The 23,130-nt window shown below is 45.1% G+C and overlaps 1 protein-coding gene across 6 annotated transcripts; it reads left to right on the top strand.

Moving 5' to 3' along the window:
* Positions 1 to 208: 208 nt before the first annotated feature.
* LOC140207661 (serine/threonine-protein kinase Chk1-like) lies at positions 209 to 21,398 on the top strand. Of its 6 annotated transcripts, none has more exons than XR_011888611.1 (5): positions 209 to 273; positions 943 to 1,611; positions 3,778 to 3,842; positions 4,379 to 4,448; positions 6,813 to 6,995. XR_011888611.1 is itself a non-coding variant. In XM_072276216.1 (5 exons), exons 2-5 carry the CDS (start codon positions 1,551 to 1,553, stop codon positions 21,299 to 21,301), a joined length of 345 nt encoding a protein of 114 aa, XP_072132317.1. In that variant the 5' UTR covers positions 209 to 273; positions 1,527 to 1,550; the 3' UTR covers positions 21,302 to 21,398. The 6 variants fall into 6 exon arrangements, 4 of the variants coding, with proteins under 4 accessions (XP_072132317.1, XP_072132316.1, XP_072132318.1 ...); XR_011888612.1 differs by having other exon boundaries at positions 6,810 to 6,995; XM_072276216.1 differs by lacking the exon at positions 6,813 to 6,995 and adding an exon at positions 21,153 to 21,398 and having other exon boundaries at positions 1,527 to 1,611.
* Positions 21,399 to 23,130: the final 1,732 nt, after the last annotated feature.

The raw sequence follows: 23,130 nt of genomic DNA, 5'->3' as shown, positions 1-23,130 counted from the left end.
TCTTTGACATAAGTTGTATTTTTCTCTCTTGTCGCGAAATCTCTCTCGCAATACAGCTGATCACGTAAAATAGCTGATATTGCACCAACCAAATGAGAGAGGCGGCCCTGGTTTGTATGAATACTCCTCTTCTCAGCTGATAGTCCTGTCGAACTGTTCCACCCGCCCTCTCTAGCGTCTGATGTTAGTGCAAGCGTGATGACGTTTACGGAAGGCGTTGCAGCGAGAGAAGCAAAGTTTGGGCCGGGTCGTTCGGCGGGCTCGGCGGGGCAGGTGACTGGGGAAGGGGGCCCTCCGGAGACGGGAGGAGTGTGGATAGGAACATCGGATGGAAGCGATGGCTGGGGTTGTAAATGGGGGAAGTGAGGCTGTTTGATGAGGGACGATGGGTAGTTGGGGGGAGAGGGACGGGGTAGAGTCGGACGAAAGGGAGGGGGGAGGGTTGCAACTTTGACAATATTTAAATATGAGCTCGCATGTGGCAAATAACGGCATAGCAGTCAATGGATTATTTCCACAGGGAAAAAAAATCTAACCGTCCCGCTGGACTTCAGCTTTTTGACCAGAGCTGGTTCCGTTAAGAAATTGGTGATAATCGGGAGAATGTGGGTACACTGCTTTCCTGATATCCCAAGGTCTTTCTGCCATATGCCACAAGCCAAATACTGGAGATATTTATGAATATTCCGCATTTGCCTAAATTTGTGCAGCTCCATCCAGCATTTAACAACGTTCTCCAACCTATGGCTTACTACATCTCCAAGGAGAGAAAAAGGTGGAAATCTGAGGAAAAGAGGCATAAAATACCGAAAAGGATTCGGTGGTAATGCAGCATTCTGTAGAGAATGATTCAGATGTGATGTGATTCTTAATCATGGCAGAGATCTTTCATCAGTTCTAAGGAAGAGCCATTAACCTGACACATTTGCTCTTTCTCTGCAGAATGCTGAATGAAGTGACAAGTATCCCCAGCACTTATTTTCATTGAAAAGATATTGCCGTTCCGTCATTGTGGTGGCTGGATCGAAATCCTGGAACGCCAACGCTTTCCCCATCAGGAGTACAGAGATCCTTAACCAGAAGAAGTGCGGTAGTTCCAGATGCATTCACTGTCACTTCCTTTGGGCAATGATGGATGTGCAGTGAAATCTCACATTGGCAATGAAGTGTGGATTCTGAAAAACCAATAACTAAAAATAGCCTTATAGAACACTACAGCACAGTGCAGATCGTTCGGGCTAACCACTCCCTCCTAAATCACCCTCTACTTTTCTAAAATCCCTTTCATGTACAGAATATATCAGCCTCTACCAACACTCTGGTAGTCAGTGTGTTCCACACACCACTCTCTGTGCTTTATATAAAAAAAATCTTACACCTGATATCCCCCTGTACTTTTCTCCGGTCACCTTAAAATGATGCCCTCTGGTATCAGCCACTTCTGCACTGGGAGGAAAGGTCTCTGGCTGTCCTTCAAGTGTACCTGAAGATGACTTCAGCTTGTGATCATGCGTTCCCCTTTTCAGCATCATTCGTGACTGTGCAGGACGATGGCAGTTCCGTTTGTGCAAGATTGGGATCTGCTGCAGACTTTGGGTGAAGGAGCATATGGTGAGTAAGTCATGCAGTTCAAAAAATAATTCTTAAAAACTGGTTTGGTAGATTAGCAATAGCACTCATTTAAGGAGGTATTTCTTAACTTGCAGCAAAAGTCTGGAGAAAGAAATGCCCCACGAGAAGGGTGCACCATCTGTGGAGAATTCCCAAGGAAGTTAGGGTGATAATAACGTGTTATAATGAGGATTAATTAATTGACAGTAGGCAAGAGGACTGGGAAAGTTTAAAACTACAAGGTATGCCACAAAAATTGTAAAGAATGTGGAACATATAAGAAAATTATTAAAAATATTGATGGGGTTTTTACAGAAATACAAGCAAAAAGCCAAAAGTAATGTTGGTTTTTGAGGCTCATTGTAAAATTGGGAATGAGAAGGTACAGATTCTAAATAATGAAAATAATAACAGATTGCAAAGGTCTGTAGGGAGAGAGAAATTTTTATTTTTATCAGTGAAAAAGTACAGGACAAATTTGTGTCTTTACAAATAAGTGGCATCAGAGATAGTGGATGCATTGCTTGTAATCTGAGGAGACCGGATGTGTGTTCTCTATATTTTCAACAAATTTGAGATAAGTGGCTTATCCGGTGATGCAGAGTACACAAGCCTGTGATGTGATGAGCACAGGTTAAGTGAACGAGCAGAAAGGTGGCCTTTGAAATATAATGTAGAACAAAATCTGAAGTTGCCTGCCTGCCCTGGAAGGAAGAATGAAAAACTTGATGGTTAAATAGAGAGGTGATTAGAGAATGTTGCAGTGCAAACTCAATCTCTAGCACACAAGAGTGGTGTGTAGGTTATTGTAAGGATTATGGAAAACAAAGGTAAGGATGTTTTGTAGCAAATTTATTGGGAGCTCGTGAGACAACACCTGGCGATCTGTGTACAGTTTAGATCTCGTCTTTAAGGAAGGATATATTTGAATCGGGATTCACGTATGGGGGCGAGGGGTGAGCGAGTAGGGAAGAAAGAGAGGTGATCTTACTGAAGCAAGATTCTGAGGGTGTTGTCAGACAAGATGCTGAGACGATGTTTCTCCAAGTGAGGATATCGAGAAAATGGGATATAGTTTGAGTAACTGGTTTCCCATTGATCAGGAGATGAAGAAGAATTTCTTTTGCAGGTTGTGATCCTTTGGAATTCTCCACTTTAAGAGTTGTGGTAGAGCCATAGAATATACAATATATTGCAGGCATATGAACTACATGGAAATCTACAGGTGCAGAGGGAGAGTTGGAAAGTGGTGTTGAGGCCAAAACCAGATCAATAATGATCTTATTGCATGGGGTAGCGGGGATGAAGAGCCACTTGGCTCATGCTCTGTTTCTGATGCATTTAACTCAATGGAGTATTGAGAAGTTTTGCAATGTAGACAACGGTTTTGTATTTGATCATAGGGTACAACTGGCAATTAGTCGATGAACAGAGGAAGCAGTGACAGTGAAGAAAGTGGTCACCACACATGCTTGTGACTACCCTGATAACATCAAGAGAGAAATCTGCATCAATAAGATGTTGAACCATGAAAAGACTGTCGGCTTTTATGGGCATCGTCGAGGCCCATATCCAATACTTGTTTTTGGAGTATTGCAGTGGAGGAGAGCTCTTTGATAGAGTAGGTAGGATCTGTGCTTAAACTTAGGGTTTAAAATAGAGAAGTTTGGGTTGAGGGGGGAAAGGGTTAAAGATGTTTTGTATACGGATTGGCTAATTTTAATAATTTTGGTTGTACTGTTGCTGTCACTTTTACAGATATACTTGTGTGGGTTCTTTAGTAACTGCACCTTTGTGTCCTGAGCTGGAAAAAGCTGGCATCCACTCCCAGACATTCTCCCTATAGAACACCCAGAAAACTAAATTATGGGAGAAATGGAACATCTGAAGTTGTACATAATACATTTCCAGATGTTATGGGGACAAAGCAGGACAGGCTTTAAAGTTCAGTATGTAAGCTGCTTCAGCTGTCCTAGGTTTTTTTGTCTGTGGTCTAAATAGGGCATGTTGGAGAATCCATCTACTTGGGCACCTGAGTGAAATGAGGCCTGGGATTTGGGATTAAATTTGAGCATGATGTAAAATGACATAATTTCAGACAATATTAATGATTTGCGAACTGATCCCAAGTTCAGCCTTTGATTAATGTGATCTGCCTTCCCACAGAGCCTGACGTGGGGATGCCCGAGGCAGATGCTGATGGGTTTTTCCAGCAGCTGATAGCAGGAGTGGTAAGTGCTCCTCATCATTTATCCCTTTGTTTTAAGTGAGTGTTTATGACGTGCAGCAGCAGTTTTCTCTATTTCGACGTACATTACTGAGCATGATCATAGATGGATTGACCTGCCCATGTTTGCTCTCGAAGAGCTTTGTTTGCCAGAATTGAACTAGCACTATAACCAGCAGTAAGGAGGTTAACAGTGCTTTGTCCCAATTTTCAAATGAGATCAATTTTGGAGCTCACCATAGTTCCCTTTGACAGTAAAATGCTGTTCATGGATGGGTGACCTCCCAAAGCATCTTCAGAAGTTTCATCATTCTTCCAGGCCAGCCTTCATACTCAACTTTCATATCGGCACTGGAAGTCTAGTGTGCACCCAGATTAAGTGACAAAATATTCTCTGAACCGATTGTCCAGCAATTGTATCTGACTAATTCTGCCAGAAACCTGTTCCATTTGTACAATTGATATTTTGTGGACTTGGAGAATTAGAAAAAGATGTAAATTCAGAATACCTGATTTATATTTGTCTTTGCCTACTTTCAGGAATATCTTCACAACAATGGAATTACACACAGGGGCATCAAGCCAGGGACTCTGTTACTTGGTGACCAAGGTATAAGGATGCAAATCTCTTCACTTTTATTGTGTAATAGAACAAAAATTGGGTATCGTTATGCCTTATTCACAGCATTTCAGACATTTAGACAACAGGTGCAGGAGTAGGCCATTCGGCCCTTCGAGCCAGCACCACCATTCACTGTGATCATGGCTGATCATCCACGATCAGTACCCAGTTCCTGCCTTATCCCCATAAACTTTGATTCCACCATCTTTAAGAGCTCTATCCATCTCTTTTTTGAAAGCATCCAGAGACTTGGCCTCCACAGCCTTCTGAGGCAGTGCATTCCATATATCCACCACTCTCTGGGTGAAAAAGTTTTTCCTCAACTCTGTTCTAAATGGCCTGCCCCTAATTCTTAAACTGTGGCCTCTGGTTCTGGACTCACCCATCAGCGTGAACATGCTTCCTGCCTGCAGCGTGTCCAATCCCTAAATAATCTTACATGTTTCAATAAGATCCCCCCTCAGCCTTCTAAATTCCAGAGTATACAAGCCCAGTCGCTCCAAGCTTTCGACATATGACAGTCCCGCCATTCCGGGAATTAACCTTGTGAACCTACTCTGCACTCCCTCAATAGCAAGAATGTCCTTCCTCAAACTTGGAGACCAAAACTGCACACAGTACTCCAGGTGTGGTCTCACCAGGGCTCTGTACAGCTGCAGAAGGACCTCTTTGCTCTTATACTCAATTCCCCTTGTTATGAAGGCCAGCATGCTATTAGCTTTTTTCACTGCCTGCTGTACTTGTATGCTTGCTTTCAGTGACTGATGTACAAGAACACCTAGATCTCATTGTGTTTCCCCTTTTCCTAACTTGACTCCATTTAGATAATAATCTGCCTTCCTGTTCTTACCACCAAAGTGGATAACCTCACATTTATCCACATTAAACTGCATCTGCCCACTCACCCAGCCTGTCTAAGTCACCCTGCATTCTCATAACATCCTCCTCACATTTCACACTGCCTCCCAGCTTTGTGTCAATGGCAAATTTGCTAATGTTACTTTTAATTCCCTCATCTAAATCATTAATATATATTGTAAACAGCTGCGGTCCCAGCACTGAACCCTGCGGTACCCCACTGGTCACCGCCTGCCATTCCGAAAGGGACCCGTTAATCACTACTCTTTTCAGTCAGCCAGACAATTTTCAATCCATGTCAGTACTCTGCCCCCAATACCATGTGCCCTAATTTTGCCCACTAATCTCCTATGTGGGACTTTATCAAAGGCTTTCTGAACGTCCAGGTACACTACATCCACTGGCTCTCCCTTGTCCATTTTCATAGTTACATCCTCAAAAAATTCCAGAAGATTAGTCAAGCACGATTTCCCCTTCGTAAATACATGCTGACTCAGACCGATCCTGTTACTACTATCCAGATGTGTCGTAATTTCATCTTTTATAATTGACTCCAGTGTCTTTCCCACCACCGACGTCAGGCTAACCGGTCTATAATTTCCTGTTTTCTCTCTTCCTCCCTTCTTGAAGAAAGGGACAACATTAGCCACCCTCCAATCCACAGGAACTGATCCTGAATCTATAGAACATTGGAAAATGATTACCACTGCGTCCACAATTTCTAAAGCCACCTCCTTAAGTACCCTGGGATGCAGACCATCAAGTCCCGGGGACTTATCAGCCTTCAGACCCAACAGCCTATCCAGCACCATTTCCTGCCTAATATAAATTTCCTTCAAATCATCCATTACGCTAGGTCTTTTGGCCACTATTACATCTGGGAGATTGTGTCTTCCCTAGTGAAGACAGATCCAAAGTACCTGTTCAACTCCTGTCCTGACGAAGGGTCTCGGCCTGAAACGTCGACTGTACCTCTTCCTAGAGATGCTGCCTGGCCTGCTGCATTCACCAGCAACTTTGATGTGTGTTACCTGTTCAACTCATCTGCCATTTCCTTGTTTCCCATAATAAATTCACCTGCTTCTGTCTTCAAGGGCCCAATTTTGGTCTTAACTATCTTTCTCCTTTTCACATACCTAAAGAAGCTTTTACTATCCTCCTTTATATTCTTGGCTAGTTTACCTTTGTACCTCATTTTTTCTCCACGTATTGCCTTTTTAGTTACCTTCTGTTGCCCTTTAAATGTTTCCCAATCCTCCGTCTTCCCACTCGTCTTTGCTATGTTATACTTCTCTTTTATTTTTAGAACTATACTCAAGCCCTCAGCAACAATATTCGTACCAGTTGACAGTGATGAAAAGCTGAATGGGTCTTGAGTCAGTGATCCTTTCTGTATCTTTGTTCTCTTTGTTCAGTGTGCAAAGCATTTCTAGCAACGTAACAGGCTGAGATGTGCACATTCTTCAATAACTGCAGTCATCTCCATGCTAGCAGGTAGGAAGACCGACTGAATCCCTTCTCACCCACAGAACAGGATTCACAGAAGAGAGATTTTCATGGTCTTTTGTCGGGGAGAAATGAGAAGACATGAATGGAGAGAGTGGGCACTTTTTTTTTGTTTACATCACTAACCATATAGTCAAAGTAAGAATTATAAAGCTCAATCACTTAATCACATATTGTTTACTGTTTGTTATTTTGGGGTACTGATTTGTAACAGGGAACACATCATGCAGTATCCACCCAAATGAGATTTCTTAAGTTTGGCCAGACTGAGGGACTATCATCCCCTATATTAAGCAGCTAGCCGAAGTGGGGGTTATATAAGGTTAGATGACTAAGTGAATCGCTTCCCACAGTCTGAGCAGGTGAATGGCCTCTCTCCACTGTGAACTCAATGATACAAATTTGGTTGATTTGGCTGAGAATCTCCTCCCAAAGTCTGAGCAGGAGATCGGCCTCTATCCAGTGTGAACTCGCTGGTGTCTCTGTAGTTGACATGACCGTGTGAATCCCTTGCCACAGACTGAGCAGGTGAACTGCCACTTCCCAGTGTGAACTGACTGGTGTCTCTGAAGGAAGGATAATTCAGTGAATCATTTCCCACAGACTGAGCAGGTGAATGGCCACGCCCTGGTATGAACTAACTGGTGTCTTAGTTGGTGAGGTGACAAAGTGAATGTCTTCCTACAGACTGAGCAGGTGAACGACCTCTCTCCAGTGTGAACGTGCTGATGTACCTTCAGTTGAGATGAGGAAGTAAATCCCTTCCCACAGTCTGAGTAGGTGAATGGCCTCTCCCCAGTGTGAACTCTCTGATGTATCTTCAGTTTAGATGACCGCGTGAATCCCTTTCCACAGTCTGAGCAGGTGAAAGGCTTCTCCCCAGTGTGAACTCGCTGATGTACCTTCAGTTTAGATGATGAAATGAATCCCTTCCCACAGTCTGAGCAGGTGAATGGCCGCTCCCCGGTGTGAACTCGCTGATGTCCCATTAGGTCAGATGACGAAATGAATCCCTTCCCACAGTCTGAGCAGGTGAACGGCCTTTCTCCAGTGTGAACTCGCTGATGTACCTTCAGTTGGAATGAGCAAGTGAATCCCTTCCCGCAGTCCGGGCAGGTGAACAGCCGTTCCCCAGTGTGAATTCTCTGGTGCTCTTGTAGGTTTGATGCCTGAGTGAATCCCTTCCCACAGACTGAGCAGGTGAACGGCCTCTCCCCAGTGTGAACTTGCTGATGTACCTTCAGATTAGATAACCAAGTGAATCCCTTCCCACAGACTGAGCAGGTGAACGGCCTCTCCCCAGTGTGAACTCTCTGGTGTACCTTCAGTTTAGATGACCAAGTGAATCCCTTCCCACAGGTCGAGCAGGTGAACGGCCTCTCCCCGGTGTGAATTCGCTGGTGAGCCATTAGGTCAGATGACCGAGTGAATCCTTCCCCACAAATTCAGCAGATGCCCAGCCTCTGCCCAATGTGAACTGACTGGTGCATCCACAGGTGGGAAGACCGACTGAATCCCTTCTCACCCACAGAACAGGCGAATGGCCTTGCCCAGTGTGTACTTGCTGATGTACCTTCAGTTGAGGTGACCAAGTGAATCCATTACCACAGTCTGAGCAGATGAATGGGTTCACCCCTGTGTAAAATGACGGGCGTGCCATTCGGTCAGATGATTGAGTGAATCTCTCCCCACAGTCTGAGCAGGAAGGCTGATCAAGTGAATCCCTTGCTCCACTTCTTAAATATCTGGACAGAGACAGCAAAACTGGCGTGTTGTGTTCAAGATTCCTGTAGACAAATTCCTTGTCATTTTTAACCTGTAAAAAGATTTACAAAATCCATCAGTGGGTGCAGGACAACATTTCAGATGAGATCACTTGAGTTGTCAAGGTGTGATCTGACATCAAACTGTTACAGTGAAGTTCAACCCAACTTGGAGAGAGAAATCATTTTCTATCTGGGCACAGTGCTGGTATCTGGAATGACCATCAAATTCTCTGATGCTCTTCCTGTCTCTACAAGAATGGGGCATTTCTGCCATCTCCAATCTGTGACCTGGCTCAGTTTGACTCTCTCCATTCGTATTATTCCCTGTTCCCACTGAGCTGCATGGGTGCCTGGCCCCACAGTAACTGAAACATTCTCACACAAATAGCCTTTGTTGACGTACTGCTGGGATTTTCTTTTATGTACTGTTAATTTAAAGTGCCACAGTTTTAACACCCTGTAAATGACTCTGACTGAGATGTATGGTTGGTCTGCACAGCTGTTAAAAGGAATTAGAGTGAATATTAGTATCATTTTAGGTTCTTGTCACAGTCATAGAAAAGTACAACACAGAAAGAGACCCTTCGGCCTATCAAGTTTGTGCTGAACTATTTAAACTTTCTACTCCCATATCTCTACCATCCAGGTACCTACACAAACCTCTTAAATGATGAAATTGAGCTTGCATTCACCACTTGTGCGGGCTGTTCATTCCACATGCAGATGTTCATCTGTGTGAAGAAGTTTCCCGTCATGTTCCCCTTAAAATTTCACCTTTCACACTTAATCCATGGCCTCTGGTTGTAGTCTCATCCAATCTCAGTGGAAAAAGGCAGCTTGCATTTACCCCATCTATAACCCTCACAATTTTAAAACGCCTCCATCAAACCTCCCCTCAATCATTTATATTCCAAGGAACAAATATCAGCAACAAATATCTTGTTCTGGATGCTGTTGAGGGGGATGACCTGACAGAGGACGCCCATGGTGACCGGGGTCTCTGGCACTGAGCTTGGCGCTGTTGTGCAGGAGAGAAGGAGGGAGAAGAGAAATGCGGTAGTCGTAGGGGATTCCATAGTCAGGGGAACGGACAGGAGATTCTGTGAGCCTGATGGAGATACCCGCATGGTGCGTTGCCTCCCAGGTGCCAGGGTACGGGATGTCTCGGATTGAGACCTGAATATTCTGAAGGGGGAGGGGAGCAGCCAGTTGTCTTGGTACATGTTGGTACCAATGACATAGATAGGACAAAGGAGGAGGTCCTGAAGAGAGGTTTCCAGGAGTTAGGAAGGAAGCTGAGAAGCAGGACCTCCAGGGTAGTAATCTCGGGATTGCTACCTGTGCCACGTGCTAGCGAGGGCAAGAATAGTAGGATCAGACAGATGAATTCGTGACTGAGAGACTGGTGTAGGGGGCAGGGCTTCAGATTCTTGGATAATTGGGATCTCTTCTGGGGGAAGTATGACCTGTTCAAAATGAACAGGTTACACCTGAACCCGAAGGGGACCAATATCCTGGCGGGAAAGTTTAGTAGAGCTGTTAGAGAGGGTTTAAGCTAATTTGGCAGGGGGGTGGGAACCGGAATGATAGAGCGGAGGAAGGGGAAAACAGAAATAAATCTAAGATAGTGAACAGTAAAGATGTCAGGAAAGACAGGCAGGTGATGGAGCAAATTTGTAGCCATTGGGATGAGTTGCAGTGAAATCAAAGTGAAAAGTATCAAATACTGGTCTCAAGGTGTTGTACTTAAATGCACGCAGCATAAGGAATAAGGTGGATGATCTTGTCGTACAGCTACAGATTGGCAGGTATGATATTGTGGCCATCACTAAGACCTGGCCAAAGGATGCATGTCTCTGGGAGCTGAACGTCCAAGGATACACGGTGTATTGGAAGGATAGGAAGGTAGACAGAGGAGGAGGCGTGGCTTTATTGGTAAGAAATGATATTAAATCATTAGAAAGAGGTGATATAGGATCAGAAGGTGCAGAATCTTTATTGGTTGAGCTCAGAAATCGCAGGGGTAAAAGGACCCTAATGGCAGTTATTTATAGGCCGCCAAACAGCTGCAGTGATGCAGAATACAAATTACAACTGGAAATAGAAAAGTCTTGTCAGAAGGGCAGTGTTATGATAATTGTGCGGGATTTTAACATGCGAGTGGATTGGGAAAATCAGGTCGGCACTGGATCTCAAGAGGGAGAATTTGTAGAATGTCTGCGAGATGCTTTTTAGAACAGCTTGTTGTTGAGCCGACTAGGGGATCGGCTGTACTGGATTGGGTATTGTGTAATGAACCGGAGGTGATTAGAGAGATTGAGGTGAAGGAACCCTTAGGAGGCAGTGATCATAACATGATTGAGTTCACTGTGAAATTAGAAAAAGAGAAGCCGAAATCTGATGTGTCGGTATTTCAGTGGAGTAAAGGAAATTACAGTGGCATGAGAGAGGAACTGGCCAAAGTTGAATGGGAAGGGACACTGGCGGGAAAGACGGCAGAGCAGCAGTGGCTGGAGTTTATGCGAGAAGTGAGGAAGGTGCAAGACAGGTATATTCCAAAACAGAAGAAATTTTCGAACGGAAAAAGGATGCAACCGTGGTTGACAAGAGAAGGCAAAGCCAAAGTTAGAGCAAAGGATACAAGGAAGCAAAAAATAGTGGGAAGAGAGAGGATGGGGAAGTTTTTAAAACCTTACAAAAGGAAACTAAGAATGTCATTAAGAGGGAAAAGATTAACTATGCATGGAAGCTAGCAAATAATATCAAAGAGAATACTAAAAGCTTTTTCAAGTATATAAACAGGAAAAGACAGGTGAAAGTAGATATAGGACAGATAGAAATGATGCTGGAGAAATTGTAATGGGAGATGCGGAGATAAGGAGATGGTGGAGGAACTGAACGAGATTATTGCATCAGTCTTCACTGAGGAAAACATCAGCAGTATACCGGACACTCAAGGATGGCAGGGAAGAGAAGTGTGCGCAGTCACAATTACGACGGAGAAAGTACTCAGGAAACTGAATAGTCTAAAGGTAGATAAATCTCCCGGACCAGGTGGAATGCATCCTCGTGTTCTGAAGGAAGTAGCTGTGGAGACTGCAGAGGCATTAGCGATGATCTTTCAAAGTCGATAGATTTTGGCATGGTTCCGGAGGACTGGAAGATTGCAAATGTCACTCCGCTATTTAAGAAGGGGGTAAAAAGCAAAAAGGAAATTATAGACCTGTTAGCTTGACGTCGGTGGCTGGGAAGTTGTTGGTGTCGATTGTCAAGGATGAGGTTACAGAGTAGCTGGAGGCATATGACAAGATAGGCAGAATGGATTCTTTAAAGGAAAATCATACCTGACTAACCTATTACAATTTTTTGAGGAAATTACCAGTAGGCTAGATGCAGTGGATGTTGTATATTTGGATTTTCGGAAGGCCTTTGACAAGGTGCCACACATGAGGCTACTTATCAAGGTAAGAGCCCATGGAATTACGGGAAAGTTACATGCGTGGATAGAGCATTGACTGATTGGCAGGAAACAGAGAGTGAGAATAAAGGGATCCAATTCTGGTTGGCTGCCGGTTACCAGTGGTTTTCCACAGGGGTCCGTGTTGGAGCTGCTTCTTTTTACATTGTACATCAACGATTTGAATTATGAAACAGATGGCTTTGTGGCTAAGTGTGCTGATGATATGAAGATAGGTGGAGGGGCCAGTAGTGCTGAGGAAACGGAGAGTCTGCAGAGAAACTTGGATACATTGGAAGAATGGGCAGAGAAGTGGCAAATGAAGTACAATGTTGGAAAGTGTATGGTTATGCACTTTGGCAGAAGAAATAAACGGGCAGACTATTATTTAAATGGGGAAAGAATTCAAAGTTCTGAGATGCAACGGGACTTGCGAGTGCTCGTACAGGATACCCTTAAGGTTAACCTCCAGGTTGAGTCGGTAGTGAAGAAGGCGAATTCAATGTTGGCATTCATTTCTAGAGGAATAGAGTATAGGAGCAGGGATGTGATGTTGAAGCTCTTTAAGGCGCTGGTGAGACCTCACTTGGAGTACTGTGGGCAGTTTTGGTCTCCTTATTTAAGAAAGGATGTGCTGACTTTGGTGAGGGTACAGAGAACATTCACTAGAATGATTCCGGGAATGAGAGGATTAACATATGAGGAACGTTTGTCCGCTCTTGGACTATATTCCTTGGAGTTTAGAAGAATGAGGGGAGACCTCATAGAAACATTTCGAATGTTGAAAGTCATGGACAGAGTGGATGTGGCAAAGTTGTTTCCCATGATGGGGGAGTCTAGTACGAGAGGGCATAACTTCAGGATTGAAGGGCGCCCATTCAGAACAGAAATGCGAAGATTTTTTTTTAGTCAGAAGGTGGTGAATCTATGGAATTTGTTGCCACAGGCAGCAGTGGAGGCCAAGTCATTGGGTGTATTTAAGGCAGAGATTGATAGGTACCTGAGTAGCCAGGGCTTGTAAGGTTATGCTGAGAAGGCGGAGGCGTGGGACTAAATGGGAGAATGGATCAGCTCATGATAAAATGGCGGAGCAGACTCAATGGGCGGAATGGCCGACTTGTGCTCCTTTGTCTTATGGTCTTATGGTCTAAGAGAATTTTCGCAGTGTAATCGCTATTTCCAGTTATTACCCAGGAGGCTATGCTCTATTTGCCCGGTTTCGTTCTCCTGGAACGCTTTCACTTACGTGTCCTTTATCAGACGGCTTGGAGCATTCTTGTGGATGAGTTGTTGACGGGATGCGTATCTTGCCCAATTCTCCACTGAGAGAATGCTCAAAAGCGGAAGGAACAGACAGGCTACAGAGCTGACGGATGGTACCGCGGAAATTTCACCTCAGGTGGCTGAAGGATGGACGTCCGCAGTGGACGGAGGACCATGCGGACATGACTGAAAGAGCGCTGAACTCTGGCATCAGGGACTGATTCGGACGGGACATTGGAGTAATCTGGATATAAGTGCATATAATTATAAACCCACTATGTCGATTTAGTTGTGTCTTTAGTTATGCAAACACGTGCCTTCAATTTATCCCCCAAACCTCGTTTACCGTCTGTGCCGCCTGAAATGTCTTTGACTCCCTTCTTCACCGTTTGCACATCGCACCCCTTATCACTTCATTTCTTGAATATTGAGATCATTTTTCTTTATATCGGTATGGGAACGTCATGGGAGAAAATTTCTGTTAACAGAATGTATGTATGTACAGCTCGGAAGGCAGTTCATCGAAGCGAATAAGGAGTCAGTGTGGTCTCGTGCCGGCCATGTCATGTGTCACAAATATGTCTGTGATTTTAAAGGAATAATCTCGACGATTTAACGAAGCAGGAAGGTAGATAGAGTTTGGATGGACTTTCATTATGTTTCTAACAAGGCACCCATACAGATACAGGGACGCCAAGATGAATTGTCAAACTAGTAACAGAATTAGCTTGGTAAAAGGATGCAAATGGTAGTGTGCCAGCGTGTCTCTCCTCCCGGACGCCGGCAATAAGTGGCGAGCTGTACATTTGCTGCAGGGTCCTTTATTGTTTGTAAAAGTGTATATGAAACAAAATGTGACTTAATCCACATTGTGAAATAAAAGTCTGGGAGGACATATAGACCTTCAGAGGGTCGTTTTTAGTTGTAACCTTTCAAGGCTAGGCTATACCTTTCTGAGTGCAGTGAGACAGTACAGCGAAAGTGGATTTTGTTATCCTTGCATTGTTCACCGAGGGTTTGTGTGGAAGAATTCCGACTCAATTTTACAGCTATACGGAGCACTGGCTAAACGGACTGAGAGCAATGGGTGCAATTCTGGTTGCCACGCCATGGGAAGAATTTTGTAAGAACTGAGAGATGGTGGATCAAATTCACCAGATTGTTTACTGGACTGTGGGGAAGGGGATAAACTATAAGGAGAAGTTTGATTATCTGAAATAGAAAATAAAGTGAAGGGTCCTTGTAAAAGTGTATACAATTATGAGGAAGTAAATATTGTACAGATAGCCAACAACTTTGTCTTTTCTTATGTCAGCAGTGGCTAAAACTACAGGCGCATGCAGACACAGATCTGAAGGCACTCTTTTATCTCCCAGTGCTGCGTGGTTATGTGTACAGCAGACGTGCTGGATGCAGGTGATAATAAAATCATGGAAACGTGTCTAGACAACCCTTGGTTAACAAAGGTAGCGAGGGACACGGGCTGTTCTATGGCTCAGGGGATTGGCATAGGTCGCCATAGTCGGGCTGGGGCAGAATCTCTGCAATATTGATTTCCCACTGCAATCTACAAGAAGGTAGCTCTGTCACAGCGCTGACCGCACTGAATCTCCAGTGCCAGCATGAAAGTCATTGCGATGGCTCCACCTTTACCCGGGTTACCCTGCGGCCGAATGAGCCCTGAGTGTCAACGCAGCTGTCAAACGCAACGAGTGAATGAAATCAACTAAGCGATCGGATACCGGGATTGTTGATGACGTCACGGCTACCAAGGACGCTCCTGTACGGAAATGAATTTGAGTGTTATTTTATTCCATGTCGATTTAATAGCGAGACGCATTACACCTAAACACCCCAAACTCAGATGTACATCGCGACCCAATGACGGATGCCCGATGCGGGGCATTAGTAGATAACTCGACCTTTAGGAACATGTGCTTTGCTTTACCTGCGTTTTTTAAACAATATTAAAAACAAAGTCCAAGGAGATTTTAACACCAGCAGCATTTCTTCTCTAAACTTATTCTGAGTCGCTGTATAAATGCAGGTGTTAGTGCAGGAGCTCAGATACATGAGCATGTTGCCGGCTTCAGTGGCGACGTATGCAGAGTGGGTGTAATCACCGTCGTAATGCGCGGTTCCTGTGATTCGGGTGGTCTGAAAGCTCACGGCGGCCGTCAGCCACAACAAAATGAAACTGCCGGACACACTAAAGAGTAAAATGATGGATTTCTGGCGGCTTTCCATCTCCGGATCCTTCTGTGTTGACTGCTGTGACCGCGCAGTCCGCGGCGCACTTTACTGGCTAATAAATTGCGCCTCACTGTCAGACAGTTAAACAGGGTTATCAGAACAAAAGGTAATATAGGCGTTAAAATACTCTGCAGAAAGGAGAATGCGATTCCCACAAGAGACGTCATGAACCACGAACTCAGCTGACAGCCCTACTGAATACCTTTAACTATACCCATAGGTTTATGCTCAAATAGAAGCGGAACGCTCTGTAAATGCCCCAGGAGCGCCACGGTTATAATACTGGCAACAGCTGTCCTAACTGTGCAATATTTCGCTTTCAGTTTCTGGTAACAGATCGCTACAAACCGATCGACTGTGAACAGGACAGTGTACCATACGGAGGTTAGCAGGCTGGTCAATGTGAAATACAGGACGACCTTATAGGCGGACGTGTAGGACAGGAAGGAGATTGGAAACTGATACATGATGATATGGTACCCGATTACACAGAACATCATCACCAGGAGATCTACCATTGCCATGTAGAGCGATATACATTTGGAAAGGCCGCAATTCCCTCGGAGGAGCACCACGATTGCCAATAGGTTCGCTAAGGAAAGAGTCCAAATTGTGAGATACATACAGGGCGAGGAGAAGCGTTCTCGGAATCCAATGTGAAAATACTATTCCGATAGTGATCGGCAAAATTACCGGGGAAATATGTTCCAAGAGAGAATAAAAACTCTTTATTCAGTGAACTAAAGATGATCGGAGCCGAAGTACGCAATTACTCCTGGTTAAGTTGCTGGTGACGTGCTCTCAATTTCACCTTGGCGATGTAACCGATAGGGGGGCAGCACTGCTCCTGGTTAAGTTGCTGGTGACGTGCTCTCGATGTCACCTTGGCGATGTAACCAAGAGGGGGCAGCACTGCTCCTGGTTAAGTTGCTGGTGACGTGCTCTCAATTTCACCTTGGCGATGTAACCGAGAGGGGGCAGCACTGCTCCTGGTTAAGTTGCTGGTGACGTGCTCTCGATGTCACATTGGCGATGTAACCGTTAGGGGGCAGCACTGCTCCTGGTTAAGTTGCCGGTGACGTGCTCTCGATGTCACCTTGGCGATGTAACCAAGAGGGGGCAGCACTGCTGCTCATTCGTCATCACAACGCAGAAAAATAGGGGAGATCACCATGTTCTCCCGTACCTCCCTTGCGCACTACATTCCCTACCCGTGCGACCATCATTTCAATGGCTCTTACCCTCGAAGCCCCATTCAGGCACCAGCCGGAGGGAATGAGAGCCGTGAGAGAGCTCAACACAGTAGCTGTAGGAGGATCGGCTGATGTGCAGCCGGCAGATTCCACTCAAAGAAACTCTCATTATTATTGAGCCGGTACTGGCCCGGAGTAACTGGGGCCGTGCCCGCTGTCGGTCATCAGTTCCAGGGTGAAACCGATGTACTCGTTCCCTCCGTTCAGTCAATGAATGAGCGTAGGGCCTGGTGAACAGAATCGGACTTCACTGACTCGTCCAGTGTCGCTTGTACACAATCTAGCTTAAACTCGAATAGTTTCAGAATCGTCCATCAATAAATAAGCTCTTCCACTTGGATATATCAGCCATTTTCGATCACATTCATTATCATCTTAAAGGTGCGATAGGGAGAAATTAATTCAAATCCCCAGCTGGACACCACATTCTTGTGCTAGCTATATTTACTATAATCCCCAAATGGTACGGGTATGACATATAATCAAATGTTTGATCGGAAATCCACAAAGAGGTATAAAGAGGTATAGGGAAGGAGAGGGAGAGAGCAGGTGAGCGAGAGAAAGACAGAGAGAGAGAGAGAGAGAGAGGGGGGGGGTCGGAGAGTGGGGAGAGAGAGAGGACAGAGAGACAGGGAGAAAGAAAGAGAGACACAGAGACAGAGATACAGAAACAGAGAGAGTGAGTGTGTCTGAGAGAGAGAGAGAGAGGGAGAGAACGAGAGAGAGAGAGGGGGAGAGAACGAGAGAGAGAGAGAGAGAGAGAGAGAGAGAGAGAGAGAATTTAGCTACGGCGGCAGCTGGTACAATCCACAATGTTCCCACAATTCGTACTGTTCTACTGCTCTTTCACCAAAAGTTACGTCACAAAATATATTTCAATCTGTAACAATCCGCGGTATCAAATTTACTCTGACAGTGGTCAACAGCGGAGAGGATTGATCTCTCTGAATTTCAGCAATATCGTTTGTGCTGAACTTTGGAGGGAGTGCAGCGGCAGTGAACTTGACCCTGCATCAGCGCATAGAGCGGAGACGAACCGTTCAGCAGCAGTAGTCTGCCGTGTCTCCGCGCTGGGCTGGTTTCGCCGATAAACAACACCCAGTGAAATGACTGTTAATAGAGGACAGTCCCTTACATTTCAGACAGAGGATGTGTCGACTTACCCGGAACACCGAAAGCTGCGAGAATAGGGTAAAATACAATCCTTACATGCCGGATTGTCGGTAGAGCCATTTTCGGGTATTGTACACAATGAACCGCACTCCTTGCAGGAAGCGCCAGTCGCCTGCGTTCTGATCTCGCTGCCCTTTTATATATTAATCTATTCCCCGGTTAAAAAAAAACACCAACAGCAACAAAGTTTGCACAACAACTCGAGTTAGTTACAGTCAGTTAACAAACAAGGTACCGTTTCTATTTCTGTGTTCCCTCGGCACCACGGGGAATACTTAAAGCTCAGTCCAGAACACCGTCTAGTAAAGTAGACAATCAGAAACTTTTTAAAGCTGTTCCGCGCATTCTGGATTGAAATGCCAGTCATGACCTATCACCTACTTCTATTGTTGCCTTCACATTCATTTTATTTGATATTAATTGTATGACATCTCGCTCCATATTTCACAAAGCCAATGTTAGCTTTGAGTTAGCTCACGATTTATCCTGAAATCAATCCCACATCGTATGAACATTAAAGCGAGCTTGCACAGTCTGCGTTATTTGTCCAATGTAATTGTAGACCACACGGATTTCATCACCTTATTCCAACTTTGTCCACACTTCTTCAGTCACACTGAACTCACCAACCCATTGTGCAGGCGTGATTGACAAGGGCAGCACGAAATGTATTGAAGTAACTCCTGATTTTTGACATTGAAGAGTCAGATTGATCTTGGCGTAGGCTAAAACATGGGCACAACCGAGTGCCTACGAGAGTAATTAGGGATAGTATCAATTCCAAAGAAGAAGCATACAAATTAGCCAGAGAAAGTGGCTCACCTGAGGACTGGGAGAAATTCAGAGTTCAGCAGAGGAGGACAAAAGGCTTAATTAGGAAGGGGAAAAAAGATTATGAGAGAAAACTGGCAGGGAACATAAAAACTGACTGCAAAAGCTTTTATAGATATGTAAAAAGGAAAAGACTGGTAAAGACAAATGTAGGTCCCCTACAGACAGAAACAAGTGAATTGATTATGGGGAGCAAGGGCATGGCAGACCAATTGAATAATTACTTTGGTTCTGTCTTCACTAAGGAGGACATAAATAATCTTCCAGAAATAGTAGGGGACAGAGGGTCCAGTGAGATGGAGGAACTGAGCGAAATACTTATTAGTAGGGAAGTGGTGTTAGGTAAATTGAAGGGATTGAAGACAGATAAATCCCCAGGGCCAGATGGTCTGCATCCTAGAGTGCTTAAGGATGTAGCCCAAGAAATAGTGGATGCATTAGTGATAATTTTTCAAAACTCGTTAGATTTTGGACTAGTTCCTGAGGATTGGAGGGTGGCTAATATAACCCCACTTTTTAAAAAAGGAGGGAGAGAGAAACCGGGGAATTATAGACTGGTTAGCCTAACGTCGGTGGTGGGGAAACTGCTCGACTCAGTTATCAAAGATGTGATAACAGCACATTTGGAAAGCGGTGAAATCATCGGACAAAGTCAGCATGGATTTGTGAAAGGAAAATCATGTCTGACGAATTTCATAGAATGTTTTGAGGATGTAACTAGTAGAGTGGATAGGGGAGAACCAGTGGATGTGGTATATTTGGATTTTCAAAAGGCTTTTGACAAGGTCCCACACAGGAGAGTAGTGTGCAAACTTAAAGCACACGGTGTTGGGGGTAAGGTATTGACGTGGATGGAGAATTGGTTAGCAGACAGGAAGCAAAGAGTGGAAATAAACGGGACCTTTTCAGAATGGCAGGCGGTGACTAGTGGGGTACCGCAAGGCTCAGTGCTGGGACCCCAGTTGTTTACAATATATATTAATGACTTGGATGAGGGAATGAAATGCAGCATCTCCAAGTTTGCGGATGACACGAAGCTGGGTGGCAGTATTAGCTGTGAAGAGGATGCTAAGAGGATGCAGAGTGACTTGGAGTGGGCAAATTCATGGCAGATGCAATTTAATGTGGATAAATGTGAAGTTATCCACTTTGGTGGCAAAAATAGGAAAACAGGTTATTATCTGAATGGTGGCCGATTAGGAAAAGGGGAGGTGCAACGAGACCTGGGTGTCATTATACACCAGTCACTGAAAGTGGGCATGCAGGTACAGCAGGTGGTGAAAAAGGCGAATGGTATGCTGGCATTTATAGCGATGGGATTCGAGTACAGGAGCAGGGAGGTACTACTGCAGTTGTACAAGGCCTTGGTGAGACCACACCTGGAGTATTGTGTGCAGTTTTGGTCCCCTAATCTGAGGAAAGACATCCTTGCCATAGAGGGAGTACAAAGAAGGTTCACCAGATTGATTCCTGGGATGGCAGGACTTTCATATGAAGAAAGACTGGATGACTGGGCTTGTACTCGTTGGAATTTAGAAGATTGAGGGGGGATCTGATTGAATCGTATAAAATCCTAAAGGGATTGGACAGGCTAGATGCAGGAAGATTGTTCCCGATGTTGGGGAAGTCCAGAACAAGGGGTCAGAGTTTGAGGATAAAGGGGAAGCCTTTTGGGACCGAGATTAGGAAAAACTTCTTCACACAGAGAGTGGGGAATCTGTGGAATTCTCTGCCACAGGAAACAGTTGAGGCCAGTTCATTGGCTATATTTAAGAGGGAGTTAGATATGGCCCTTGTGGCTACGGGGATCAGGGGATATGGAGGGAAGGCTGGGGCGGTGTTCTGAGTTGGATGATCAGCCATGATCATAATAAATGGCTGTGCAGGCTCGAAGGGCCGAATGGCCTACCCCTGTACCTATTTTCTATGTTTCTATGTTTCTATGCCATATTGCTGTACGCATTATGCGCTCATGTGTTGCTGAAACGTTTAGGGTGAGACTTGTGACCAGGTACCTCCTTACTGATGACAGTAATGCAAAGTATTCTGCACCTTGAGGGTCCTTAATGGTGGATGCCGTCTTCTTCAGTCATTGCTTTTTGAATATGGTGGGGAGCCTGATGTCGTTGTTGGAAATGACTGAATTTACAACACTTTGTGGCTTTTTTCCGATCTGCTGTATTAGTGCCTCCACACCTGACGGGATGCAACAGCCCGCATAGTGTCCAAGGTACACGTGTATGAATGTTCTGGAGACTTTTGAGACAACATAAATCTTCTCAAACTTTCTCGTAATTGCATTAATTCTTCTCTCCCAATCCATCATCTACAGAGCTGTGGACCCACGGGAAATGGAAGCTTCTCGGTCTCTCCACTGCTGACCGATCGATGGAGATGTACTTGTTTACAGTTCAAATTTCAAAGTGCGTTCATTATCAATGTATACGTTTTCAACATTTAGATTTGTCTCCTTACAAATAACCACACAACAAAGAAAGCCGACAGAACCGACTAAGAAAGAAAACAGTCAAACACCCGATGTGCAGGGTGAAAGACAAAAGGACCAATGCTGCAAACGATAAACATTCAGAACTGAAGGCCAGGAAAGTGAGTCCCCAGCCAATCCACCCCCCCCCCCCCCACCACGCCGCAGACAGGAAGCCAGACGTTGCAAGAACCGATTGAAGAACATGTCCCTGCCCCAGTACAAAGCAGCGTCCATCGTACAGACTGGTCCGTCGATGAAAACGTCCAAACGTCGCATCGCTCCTCGCTTTCGGACCCGGGCTCTGCTGCTTCGATACGCTCTCGGGCCTGGCCTCACCGCCTCGATTCTGCTCGTTCCGAACTTTCCAATTCGGCCCCACTTTAAAATCGATCTAATCTCGGATCTGTCCTCGGTCGCGGGCACGGGACCGGGCTCTGTCTCGCCTCCGCTCGGCTCTGTTCTGCCACATCGAATCGTCTCAGTCCGTTCCAGCGATGGCTGTACAGCGGCTCGTTCTCGGATCTCCGACCCGGACCCCGACGGCTTGATTCAGCTTTCAAGGCAGCAGCATACAGCGCTTTCGAGATTTCATTTCACACCGCAAAAATGCCAGTTCATGCAAGCGGTTTAAAAGCTCATCTCCGAATGGAAAGTTAGAGGCTTTTGTTTGCAGCGATCGTTTACTAGAATAAAGTTATTAATAACGTATTTAGTTGTTTTCTTTGTTTTTTATTGCCGCCGATAGGAGGTCACTGAGCTTCACCACCACCATCTTAAACCAGAAGCTTCTCCGCCTCTTCCCACTTCTACTTCCTGGAGACCACAATCAATTCAATAGTTTCGGTGATGTTGGGTGCAAGGCCGTTGTTGTGACATCACTCAACCTGCGGATCTACCTCACTCGTGTACCGTTCCTCGTCACCCTCTGAGATCCTGCTTACAACAGTTGTATTATCAGCAAAATTATAGGTGATGTCTGAGCTGTGCCTATGCCATTGTTACAATTAAAGAACGAAGCAGCCGAATAGGCTTGGCGTACTCGTAGTCACCCGGATATAATGAACCCGATCACACGGACAGGATTAGTAGACCAAACCTAACGGAATAATATCCCAATCCCGTGATGTCACATGACACACCGATAAAGAGTCGCCCTGTGGATCGGACATCTCTCCACCCTATATGCTTTTAGGCGAAGCCAACTTGATGATATTCCTCCTGTTTTCTGGTCCGTACTGATAGGCGGAATCCAGAAACCCCAGGCTCGAGTGATGATCCGGGTTCAGTGTTTGCAACTGGGGATTCTTCTCGACAAGTTGCGGGGCTAACCCGGCTTGTTCACTAGCCCGTTGTGGAACGGTTGATTCACTCGGCCATCTGTTGAGGTAGTCTGGATGTCGGCGGCATACACTCAAGTTCTCAAATAACCATCCTCAAGCGTTGAAGAAACTTGCTGGTCCTCCTTCACCACAACTTCTCCTTTCATCCACCTTCGGCTCTCAGGGTTCCGGCGAACATAAACCGGATCTCCCACCTCAATGTTCCGATGTTGCCTAATTCAGTCGTAACGCACTTTCAATGTCTTTTTCTCTCTTACTCGTTCGTCCGGATCTGGCGCGATAAATCTAATCAGGAATGCAACCTGCGGCCCAGAAATACCTCTGCAGTGGTTAGTGAAGTTATCTGGCATCCGGAAAAAAAACAGTCAGTAGATCCTGTGGTGCATCTCCTCATGAAACTTTTGAGTCCCCTGCGTGACATCTGAGCAGCTCATTCAGCCATACTGTTTAAAGATGGGCGATAAAGGGACGTATGCTGCGAT

The sequence above is a fragment of the Mobula birostris genome, chromosome 13, assembly GCF_030028105.1.
Source record: "Mobula birostris isolate sMobBir1 chromosome 13, sMobBir1.hap1, whole genome shotgun sequence".
Taxonomy (NCBI): domain Eukaryota; kingdom Metazoa; phylum Chordata; class Chondrichthyes; order Myliobatiformes; family Myliobatidae; genus Mobula; species Mobula birostris.
The sequence above is the reverse complement of the archived record's forward strand: the minus strand, read 5'-3'. Positions and strand labels throughout refer to the sequence as shown.